The sequence below is a fragment of the Opisthocomus hoazin genome, chromosome 2 (assembly GCF_030867145.1).
Source record: "Opisthocomus hoazin isolate bOpiHoa1 chromosome 2, bOpiHoa1.hap1, whole genome shotgun sequence".
NCBI classification, from domain to species: domain Eukaryota; kingdom Metazoa; phylum Chordata; class Aves; order Opisthocomiformes; family Opisthocomidae; genus Opisthocomus; species Opisthocomus hoazin.
In genome coordinates, this window is record NC_134415.1 from 41443113 (window position 1) to 41455142 (window position 12030).

The 12030-nt window shown below is 38.5% G+C and overlaps 1 protein-coding gene across 5 annotated transcripts in view; it reads left to right on the forward strand.

The window, feature by feature from the left end:
* The window catches only part of WDPCP (WD repeat containing planar cell polarity effector), a 155868-nt gene that overhangs the window by 106908 nt on the left and 36930 nt on the right, over positions 1 to 12030 (forward strand). For all 5 annotated transcript variants that reach the window (XM_075413344.1, XM_075413345.1, XM_075413343.1 and 2 more), the window contains 2 exons: positions 1704 to 1767; positions 7438 to 7540. In XM_075413344.1, the coding sequence (XP_075269459.1) occupies positions 1704 to 1767; positions 7438 to 7540 (167 nt within the window). The remainder of the gene's footprint in view (positions 1 to 1703; positions 1768 to 7437; positions 7541 to 12030) is intronic.

The following is a 12030-nucleotide window of genomic DNA, read 5'->3' on the forward strand; positions in this document are numbered from 1 at the left end:
GGGAGGCAGAAAACCGCTTAGGCTTTGTCCAGAAACAGGAATCCCAGTATGGTACATCATATGGGACTCCTTCACCCACCAAGGAGAAGGAGGATTCTCGTGTTTCCTTTGTGTTCACGCTGGCCTGAGGAAGAGCTGCAGCATTGACCACTGTCTCCTAAGATACCCTCAAGGCACACAACTGTATAAATGCTGGCATCCATCTGATGCTGTCTGATGATATTCATTGAGCAAACACGAACTACACCTTTCTAACACTGAGAAATCACAAGGCTGCTTTTTCCTGCTGGGGCAAAGAAGCCATCTTCTTCCCAAACTTCAAGCACCTACAACTGATATATTGTTGAAATTGTTAACATGTGAAAAGGGGGAAACTTTAACAGCAATGGGAAAATACAGAAATCATTCTATATGGAATCAATCATTTACTTCACAACTGAGAGAAGATTGTAGTGTTTTGTTATTTTGCATATCTAAAAATCAACTCACCAAATCCATTTTAGTAAGGATTTTTAATCAGTTTAAAATGTGCAGTAGAAGAAAACATGTACAAACAGAATCGCTTTCTCACGGTACAGACTGATTGTCACATAGTGGCAATGCCTAGCATGAGAGGCATTACCCCAGTGCAGAATTTCCCGTGGTGATCAGCATTTGCCAGTGCAATGTTGTACATGTTCTCAGAAAGCTTCTGATGGATGCCTTGTTTCCTCCGGCTTTTGTGGATAGCCCAAAGACTGCATATACAGCCTGTCTCTATCCCATGTAGGTATTTGCTGTAATTGCCAGGAGATGGTGTATGGTCTCTGAGTAAGAAGAAGGTGGTGATCTGTGTCATTACAAATGGAAGGAGCTGTTGTTCAGCAAGCCCTCAACCCACCAAAGTAATAGTCTCAGTATGACAGGATACAACCCTCCTGGGTTAATGATAAAGGTGAAGACCTACATCCACACTGCTCCCTTCCTACTCTATTGCATTTCTAGGTGATATTCGGGTGGTGCCTTCTAGAGCACATTTAGAGGTAGTTTTTGCTTGTGGATTTTGCTCTTTTTCACCTTGTTTTACCTCATTGACATGATCTTCTTCACCACAGGCTCTGCAGAAAACTCTCAGGAGTTCTGGCAGCCTGTGCTAATACTGGGCTGAGGCAGTTAGGAAGCAAAACAGTGTCACCTACCTTTTTCTGTCCTTGGGGATTTATGACTGTTTAGCATGCCTCAAGTGGATTATCATCTTCAGAGAGCTGCACTGAGGGAGTCTGTGAGGACAAGACGCAGTGCAAACTTCTACAAGGACCTCTGAAATCCTGTGGGATTTGGGATTAGTCTTTTCTGTAGGGGATTTGACGATTCCTACCAATGTTACTGGGGCTAATGTGTATCTATGTTATGGCTCGAATCTTTCAAAAGATCCGTTTGTTATGTTCTACAGTACCTGCAGCTCCCTTCAGATTCAACTAGGTCTGATGGGACTTAACACTGAACATAGCACCTGCTGAAGGTTTTAGATGATGAAGAAGGTTAAGGGTAGTCACTGCCCTACCTCACAGTTCTGCGATCCAAGTATGAGCATATGGAGTTTACCCGGTAAAGCTTTGGCATCACTTTTCATGAGAATTGAAGGACTTCATCTGCCCATTAACAAAATTTGATATAGCTGTGAAATTGTCCTCAGCAAGTGACATGTTTCTTTTTTCTTGCAGGTATCAGAGATTTGAAAAAGCATTTCTGCTAGCTGTTGACATAGGTGCTCGGGACCTCTTTATGGTGAGTCATTTCTGGAGATGGAGGCTGTTGTCAGGATGTTAGTTGTCAGCTGTTATGCATATTAAAATGGATCCATGTCGTTTGCACTTGTAGACATGTACTGAAGACAGAACTATTCTACCTGGTTTGCCCTTCATCATCATGAAACTCGTAAACAGAAATTGAGTATCTTTAGAGTCATTGACATTTTCCCTAGCATGGCCTAAAGGCTATTCTTTATTTTCTAGGAATTAATGTATATGTTTTTGAACTTTCGCCTTCTTCGTCTGTCCTGATGTGGGTGAATGTCATCTTTCACTCTAATAAGCTTATATGTTTCTAATCTGTTCCTTTGAGAAGTAACACTGCTGAGTCCTGGACACAAGAGCTGGCTGTATCCTGGGGATTCTGAATGCTCTTAGTTTGTCTCTTAGGGATTTGTGAGAAGTGACAAATTATGAACGCTTCTACAGGTACTTTTAAAACAACAAAGCTCAGCGGCATCAACCCAAGGGTTTTTACATTTCATGCACTCTCTGCCCCCTCCCATTTAATTAGCTACAAAAGTAAATTAACCAGCTCTTAAGAGGTCTTCTGTGTGAGCTCTGCAGGAATCTCTTGTTTTATAAGATCTTGCACCACAATGTCACAGTGAGGTCAGATGGACAAAGGCAATTGTGCTTTCGTAGTCTCTCAGCATGTTGCTGCTCCACAGCTGATTTCATTGTTTTCAAAGAAACAATAGGAAAGGGGCTTGTTGAAAAAAAGGCGCTTTGAACGATTCGTTTGCTTGACTCTTTTGCATAATGAAGACATTCTGTTGTTTAAATTAAGCTTTGACACTAGATGTTAATATCATTTATCCCATTAAGTCACTTGCCCTGCTAGTTTGATCTTGATACTTAAATTGTATGTTAAATTACACAATTAAATTCTGCTTTTATGGGTTATGAAAATTCCCTACTAATTATATAAAAAGTTGTGTGAACCTTTTGATGTTTTTTTCATGGCTCTAATCATCTGGCTTGTTCCATCTAATTAGAAAGATGTGAATACTGCGATAAACTTTTCTAAGTATGCATCAAAAGAATGTGATGGAAATGTCAGACTTTTAGGAAATTCATTACATATTTTATGTTTACCCTCCTTAATTTTTCCTCTTTTTAGCTCATCTTTTTCCTTTTCTCTTTTTATTGAATGTAACTTCTTCAATATAAATTTTATACCTAATCAAGCTAAGCACTGCTGCAGCCACATACAAGATTCAGGCTGTAACATGTCTGTGGGAGGCTGCAGCTTTTTGTTGGGGGCTCTCCCACTATACAGATAACGAATTCTCCCTGAGTAATTTCAGCCATTCTGACAGAACAAATGACCCAGCATTTGGCATGCTATCTCAAGGGCCCTCTTTCACATAGCTGAGAGCATTTCCTACATTATCTTTTTCTCTTTCCTTCCCTCTGCTGACAGCAGGACAGAGGGAGCACCTCTGTCCCAGGGTGGGGAACACCAGTGTTGGGTCAAGAAATGGGTGCAAAGCTGCTAACAAGAGGGAGAACTGTCAGTACCTGGCTCCACAAGTGGTAATATGTCCTCTCAACAAAAAGGTGCCCCAGCTTTCTTCAAGAGGAGTTTCAATATTCACAGAGAAATCAGCTCCATCCTTTCCTCCTCTTTTTCGTTTTCCCTTTTCTCTCTCAACACCTACTCTCCATTGCCCATCTCACAAGTACTCTTAAACATAAATATATATTTCCACATAGTTCCTCCTGGCTTATATTACTGCAAGATCAAAACCAGTTCTATGGTGTCCTCATTCTGCTTTCATTACCTATGGGATTCCTCATAGTTCCCCTAAATTATGCAACAAACAGCACAGACACCTACCTCTTCCAATCCTCTGTTAACTCGCTGCCTCCACTGGGGAAATGTCCTTTTGCTAATTCAACTGCTAAGTAAGGTGCTAATGAACAAACTTTACGATAAGCTAACAATGGCACTGCTGCATGACTGCTAAGTACAGGACTCAAGAAGTTTAAGGGAGCATAGGTCATTAAAAGTATTTATTTGTGCCACAGTAAGTTCTAGGGAATTGGGCTTCATTGCACTAAGCACTGTGTGAAAATTAGATACCCAGTTCCCTGAAAGCTTACGGTCCTTCTAGGTACTGGTATAACAATACTGTTTGTGCATCTTTCACTTCTGCTTAACACTAAATAGTTTGTGTATATTGTTCATATAGGTCAGAACACAATTAATAACATACGACTTGACTTTACCTGTATTTAAAGCATTTATAATTATGTGCAGTATGAGTAGGTAATATATAGGTCATTTATTTGTACTCTTGTTTTACGGACCAACCAAATCTATTTATAAAACCTCAGATGGTTCTAGGAGTCACCCCACCTTATTCCCAGTTAATTTAATGGGATTTCAAGAAGAAACAGTAGACTAAAGAAATATGTCTGATGACATAAGCGAAAAGTGAAAGAAAAAATCTATTTATTAAAGGGGACCAAAGAAGGAACAAAAAAGGAAAGGATAGAGTGGAGCAGATACAACAGAGGCTGAGGAGGATCCAAATATTGAATGCCCATCTTCTGCGACTTCTAAGGAAATGTCCTATGTCTTGGAGAATTTATCCTGAGCATCTCTTTCACCAAACAACGCTATCTGAGGGCTGATTTCTTTCATAGAAATGAAAAAAAAAAAAAAAAGGCTTAAAAGTTAGTCCTGTAGCTGTAGCGTCACTAGTATGATGCCATAACAAGACACACAGACACTGCTGTGTTTCTCCATAAGCTTTACCCTCACGTCACATCTAAGTCCATCAATTATTATCATCTCCTACAAAGTTCAATAAAAAAAATAAAACTAAAAAGGGCATAATATCATGAACAACAGCTACATTTGTTGGACGGTGACTGATCCAGTCTGTGACAGAAAAGATCAAGCAATAGAAGGGTTGTTAGCTTTAAATCCTTTTGTAGTATGCTCCAGCTCTCAGCTGCTGAAAATACAAAAGGCCATCCCATGTACCAAAGGTAGCAAAAATGCAAGGAAAAGGCACTTTAATAAAACTGTCAGATCTTGGGTGATACACTGATGAGGAAAGTGCGTGTTTCGAAGAAACGTTGGAATTTTGCCCAGAAATATCCTATAGACAAATGCACACCAGTGTTTCAAATGACTTCTGCTCACTGAGGGCCAGCTCTGTGAGTCACAAAGATGAGAGTAAAAAGAAGTAGTCCAAAAAGTAATCAAACTGTTAATGATAAAATGCCTTTTCAGCAAACTCCCCATATGCAGCTGGAAATTGTTGTCACTGTTGTTTTTGAGAGGGACGTGATCTTTGAACTGATAAATTCCTAGATAATTGTGTAAAAAAAATCTGTAATGAATATTCAGCTATTTTTTTTTCTGTCATTCTTTAAAGCCTCCTGTAATCAAGTGTTTCTTCTTTCTCTTTTATTTATGTTTCCAGTTTTATTCTACTCAGAGGTTTATAAATTCTTAGAAAAATCCAATTTTTCTGGGTTATTTGAATGAGGAACATCTAAATTTGATCTGAAATTGTCTCACTAGCAGCTTTTATATCTGTAATTTTTCCTTTCTAAAGCTTGTTTGGAGATAGACACAAAAGCTACTTTTTTTCTTTTTAATTCTTTATGACAGCAACTTGAGGAACCATGAAGAAAGCCACTTACCAGCCTACTGCTATGTCTTTATTTAAAGCCGCAGTTAGTTAGCCATGGATAGGTAGCGTCTTTACACTTCTTGAATCAAAACAGAAAACACGGGCAAAAACAAGATCTGAAAGTGACAGACGTTTTGATACATAGAATGCACATCGTCTTAACTGGAAGACCTTTGTCATTTTCTTCAGTTTCCATCCCCTCCACAAGTTTATTTAAAATTACATTGAAGTATACAATACTTAGTTAAAAGTACAAAAAGACAGTCATTAAGCATAGTCAGAATATATTTTAAATTAGTGAACACAATCTGCCTATACATTAAAATCTTTGTAAGCTCAGACTTGTTCAAGAGCCCTTAGGTTTTCTATTGTTATCTAAATAAGATGACAATATCTACTGTTTAATCTTCATAGAAATCATACCTTTCTACTCAGACCTTTTTCTCCTGACAACCATGTTAGACCTACAAAGAGAGGAAGTACAGAGTTCGCAACAAGTTCGTAACTCATTACTTTGCCCCAAGACACTTGCACATTTTTTAAGTCACACCTGTGTTTGTAATTAGAAAATGTTGCCGTCTTCTGCAGACTGTTGGGATCCTACAAGTCAGTACCAGGTTTTCCTGCGTAATCAGTCTGTTTCCTTAACATTCTCAGTGTGCTTCTCATTTTTAATTTTTTATTGTTACTATTAAATGAGGGGATAATAAAAGCAGCATCTTTTTCTCCCAGCACTATCACTCTCCCTTTTTTTCATTTAGCTGCACTTTCTGGAGTATGGTCACTTTTTGCTGTAAGAGTTTCTGTCATACTGATCAAAGTGGAAGTGAAGTTGTACTGGGAAGGACAGTTTCACCTGAAATCTTCTGCATTAGTGAGAATGTAGTTGCTTTTATGGTATGCAGAGGTCAAGATTTCCAGCAAATACTTCTTTTCCCTTTAAATTCCTGCATGCAGATAGATTGCGAAACAATGAAGAATGACTTAAATCTTTGATTACCAAATGGCATCTTCAGCAAAGAAGTGGGGAAAAAAACTGCCAACTGTTCTTGGGCTTCCTTCACTTCCTATGTCTCAGTTCATGCACAGAGCAGTCTGTGGCCGTGATGCCAAAGGAGAAGGGGGTTAATTGTCTCTTTATTAATGGTCAAGGATGAAACTTTACTTCAAGGGCCAAAACCAAGGACAGTAAGACTGTAATTTGTCAGCAGGAATATGTTCTCCCACAAATTGTGCTCTATGTAGTACAGGTGGTTTTCACCTCAAAGGTTAACACACAATGAAAGCCTTGCAATTCAGCATGTAATGATACACCCCTGCTGCAGCCTCTGATTTTTAACCCTAGATTAAGGACTAGATCCAGAGTATTGGCAACTGTTCATGCTAGACAATGACATTTTTGGAAAGCCGCTTGTGGTCCAAGAGTGACTCAGTGATCATGTTGCCTGTGTGGGTGTTAACACCATTGAGCAACCGTTGTTGCTCTTATTACCTACCATATCAACACAGAGGACCACTGTCACCTTACTCAAAGAATGATGACAACCTCCAAACAAGAATTAGTCCCAAAAGAGCTCTACCCCAAAACTCATGTACTAGGTGGAAACCTTAACATGCTTCAAATAGGGGCTGTCAGCCGGAAGAATTCCAGTACTTCAGATCTGGTTTACACAGAGCCACCTCTTTTAATCCATGTTGCACCAACAGAAGTTGCCTTAAAAGCAGGCAGATTGGTTTCTTTCATACGCAAAGTCAATAGCTTCACTTTTATCAGTACATGATTGGTCAGTGTTTTATTCATTGCTGTATTCAACAGCACAAGATAATAAATTTGCATTGGAAGAGAATTAAAATGTAATGGTAGGTTCATCAGTTCCATCTGTGTTTGTGATCTAAATAATAAAAGAACCTCTTTCTTTCAAAGTCTCTTTTGTTACTCTTATGAGATTCATTTTAGATTAATCGTTTTTTTTTCTCTTTTATTTCCAAAGGACATCCATTACCTTGCGCTAGATAAGGGTGAATTGGCACTAGCTGAAGTGGCGAAGAAAAAAGCTAATGACATTGATGCAGAATCAATAACTACTAGAATTGGTAAGAATTAATGGTGTTTAAAAAGCCCTTTTTGTTTTAATCGATATTTCTCCTGTATAACACTGTGTTGTATTTGTAGCGCGGTTATTGTTTTGATTGCATTGTTTTCACTGAAAGCAAGACAGGATTTTTATTCATAACTAAAGAGGGAGGTTTATAAAAAGAACATAGTACCCACATGAGGGTTTTGTCAATGCAATAGCTATGAAGCAAAAGAGATTTATACTATGGCTATATAGAAAATTTCGGGCTGTACAAACGGAACTGAGTGCAAGAGGTAAGGTACTGAATCTGAAAATCTTTGTTCACACTAATGTTAAAGGCCAGGTATGGCAATCCCATTCACCTCTAAATATTTGCTCATGCGCTGTGCCAGTAACCGGAGTCACATCGTGAATGCTTTGGCAAGCCCTTTCACCACGAGAATTGCCAAAACAAGATTTGTTTAGGTCATCTGTTACTGGGCACTCTTTAGAGTGTAGAGGTACATCTCCCTTGCTTTCTCTTCTCTAATTTCTTAGGTAGTTGTCCTCTGCACCTAGTATAACTAAGAGACTTAAGACTTGTGTCTGATCATTATCTAATCTCTTACACTTAATCCAGAAAATTTAAACCTTAATCTGTATCTTCATTTAATTCCTTGCTAACTAACACTATTACTAGATTTCTGAAGTTAGGCTATTTTTAAGTTTACTGGAGCATATTGTGCTAGACATTTGTGTATATTGTGTTATAGACATATACACAGAGGGAAGAAACCTGAGGTGATCACAAATGTCTTACTTGCATATCAGATATAATACACATGTTACTATAATTTGGTTATAAATGTGCAACCACACAGTCTTCCTCTCCTTCAGAGCAGTCCTACAGTTACCTCTGTAATGCCCCATAAGCATAAATTATTAAAGTCAATTTATATGATAAAGTCTTTAAAGTGTTCTCATTTGCTGAATAATTAACTATCAGGATGATTTAAAATACTTTTCAATGCCCCTGGGACAAACTGTTACTGAGATTCAGTCTATGAACAGTAATGAATTTGCATCCAATTAATTTTGTATGAAAATAAACAGGAATCTCCCATGAGTTCATTTCACTGCAGATTGGTTCTTACCTTAAACATATGAAATGTCAGCCGCAGGTTTTCTGTTATTATACTTTATTCCAATGTCCTTTCTTGATTATTTTTTTATTTCATAAACTGTTGTTAGCAAAAAAGGTGTCATGAGGCATGAACTTTGTGGACCCAGTGAAAACAAAAGATAACAAGTGTTTTATATGTAAATAACTGTATTTATCTAACATTTTGAGCGGTGGAGAAAAACTCATGCCGGAGCCAGAAGCTTTAAAATGCAGTTTCAAACAAGTCTCTGTCCCCTAACCACCTCCTAAGCCCAGTCCTCCTCATGTAGTCCCTGCTGCCTGGGGCTTTCAGCCACTCAATTCACCAGTGGTCAGACTTCCCAGATCAAACCCCACTTCCGGCTTCTACAAGAAGGCAGTGACCTAAGCAAACAGAGGCAACAAGGTGCAATCAGTACTATTGATCCCTAGTTATACTGAACACCTCCCTAGATAATATCTGACCTCTCTACAGCATATTTCATATATATATTACAAGGATAATATTTGGTCCTTAATAGTACAAATGTGAACCATTCTCGTATATCAACATCTGATGATATTTCCTGAGCTAACCCGTCCCCAAACTCAGCTAAACACTACTTGAAAATAACACGAGTCAGTGCTCCTGACAGATTCCCAAGCCCTTGAGAGTGCTCCATCTTGCCCCAGATATATTTAATTTGTCAAGATACTTCTGCATACAGGGCTCACTTCAGACATAATGTATTTCAAACTCAGACTTTTGGAAAAGTTTCAAGCTCCTACAAATAATGTAGAAGGACAGTATAATTTCAGGTGAAACTCACAGATGTCATCCAGAGTTCTATGATGATTGGTAGATTCCTCACATATATCAAGATTTGTGTCAAGATAAAACTAAAACTAGATTGATTATTTTAAAAGTTTCTGAATTTGAGCTCTTCTCAGTTCCTCACATGATTGCAGTTTGCTGTACACTGTTTTGAAGAAGCCGCCCTCAAAGCTAAGAATGTCTGGGTGCATGTGGTAAAAACAGTTGTACACCTTCAGAGCAGAGTAGTTTGGTGAGAATGTTGGTGAGCAATATGAAGTGTCAAGTGAGCTTGCTGCTGTTCCGTGCTATGGTTTTGGCAGAATCAGGTATTTTGTTCAACTGATCAAAATCTTCTAAAGAAAATTATTCTTGGAAGATTTTATGTTTGACAGCCTGTGAAAATGCATCTTGAGGCATGAGAAGATTGAAGTACTGGTACTATACATCTTCAAGACTGCATTAGCTGTCTCCTCTTTCCCCACTCCCATTTGATCAACAGGCCAGTGGCCATAGATACTGTGGTTTCCTCTGCCAAAGATTTTCTGTTGAATTATTGCTGTAGTAGATCTGTGAGTTCCTTAACAAGGTCAGGGAGTTCTTATTTAGCCTCGCCTAAAATGTATGCTGTGCACCTCATTTCACTTGATTAAAACAGAGAGGACTTTCTTCAATATTGACAATATTTGTCGGTTACTAATGAATTGTGTTTACGGGTGTAACCTCGTATATACGCTCCTGGAACAACATTGTCCATGGTGGGAGAGTGCGTCTGTTCAGTGCTGTAAGCTGTGGGTTGCTAATGTAAAACTTGAGTTGCAAAGAACTGACATGGCACAGCCTGTTAAGAAATGCCATAACTAATAATGATCACGGAGGTGAAGAACTCAGCCTTTCAGACATCATTGCTCAATGAATATCCAGCAAAGAGCATATGTAGTCAGTGTCAGAAAGTTTCCCAAGGCCAGCTTCCAACAAATTACATTAGGGACTAGCAAGATGATTTTAACCTTCAAATCAATAGCTTTCACCCAAAAGAGATTCATGTTGTGACAAGACAGCTAACTGCTGCATAGTTGAAAGCCAAATTGGGAAACCTGGTATTTCTACTTAGAATTAAATTCAGAATAAGTAACGCTAATGTTTAGGCAACATTTGTAACAGTGGTATCTTAATAAAAACACTGGTGTTGAGATACTCACATTGTTCTGAAATGCTAGATGGGACTGACTAACATTTTGGTGGTTCAGTAGTGTCTCACGAAAGTGTTTGAGGTTTTTCCACTTAAAAAAGAAATTTAAAACATTTCTGGAAATATTCCAGAATGTTTGCAATGAGATAGGAAATCTTATCAGTTCTCACAGAGACAGAGGTCTAATTTCCCACACTGTTCATGAAACAACATTCAGAATGTAGGGGCCCTAAATGTTTTACCTTACTGGCAAGGAACATCACCAGTTTGAACCTTAAATGGAGAATTTATTAATTTCTTCTTAGTTCTGTGATAGTATTTTTTATTGAATGGCTTACATGTTCTTTTTGATAATTAGTAATGACACATGCTCAAGTGTTTTGTCTTCCATACAGTATGTCTGAGATACCAGTCTGGTCTTGCATACAGTCTACTACCTCCAAATTACTTGTAATTTACTCAGATCTTCCTGTATTCCTGACAGTCCTGGCGAACCTGCTTGGATTTGAAGACCATGTTTAGAATTGTCCCCCTGGTTTTGTAACCTTCTCTGGCCCTGCATTACCCTAGTTGATAACATTTGTTCCTCTGCTGATCTGTAATGACTCCTTTCATCTATCAAGCAATAGACATCTTCCTTATCCTCACCTGCTCTCTCTGATGCTGATGGCAAAGCCTTCTTCATTTCCTACTCTTCCTTGGCACACGCATCACTTGCTGTCAAGTTTCAAACTAACTGAGAATCTTAGCCATTTATTTCATGGCATGATTTGTATTTCACCGTGTAACACATTTATGGCATGCTTAAAAGGCCAGTGCAGAGGTGAACTGTGATCTGGAAAGTCTTGGGGGACACCTGTTTATGCTACAGTTTTTTGGAGCTCTGCTCCCCTCAGTGTAAGTGTTAGATCTCGTATTTATTTGTTTACATTTTCAGTTTATGTCAATCAAAGCCTCTGGAATCAAATCCTTTGCTTTTATTTTTCTAATAACGTGACTTTTTCCCCAGAGAGCGACAAAAACATTTTTCATGAAAAATGTTTTTAAGTGTGATTGGCAGTTAACCTATGGCAAGAAATTAGTTTCTGCGAGCACTTTTTTAATTCTGTGCCACATGAGATGAGTGTCTTTGAAGATTCATAATAATTAGAAATTATTTAACTCTGCTCATGTGTACAGTCTCTTGCACGTACTAAGCCACACACAGCATTTGATACAGAGCCCACTAAACACAACAAAAAGATTTCCACCATCTTCAGGGGGCTTTGGGTAAGGATTTTAGCAAGCAACAAGCTCGTGTAGGCCTGGCATTACCAGAACTCCTGTCCTCTACAAAAAAAAAAAAGACAAAGAGCCTGGTCTGGAAGGATGCCCTACTTG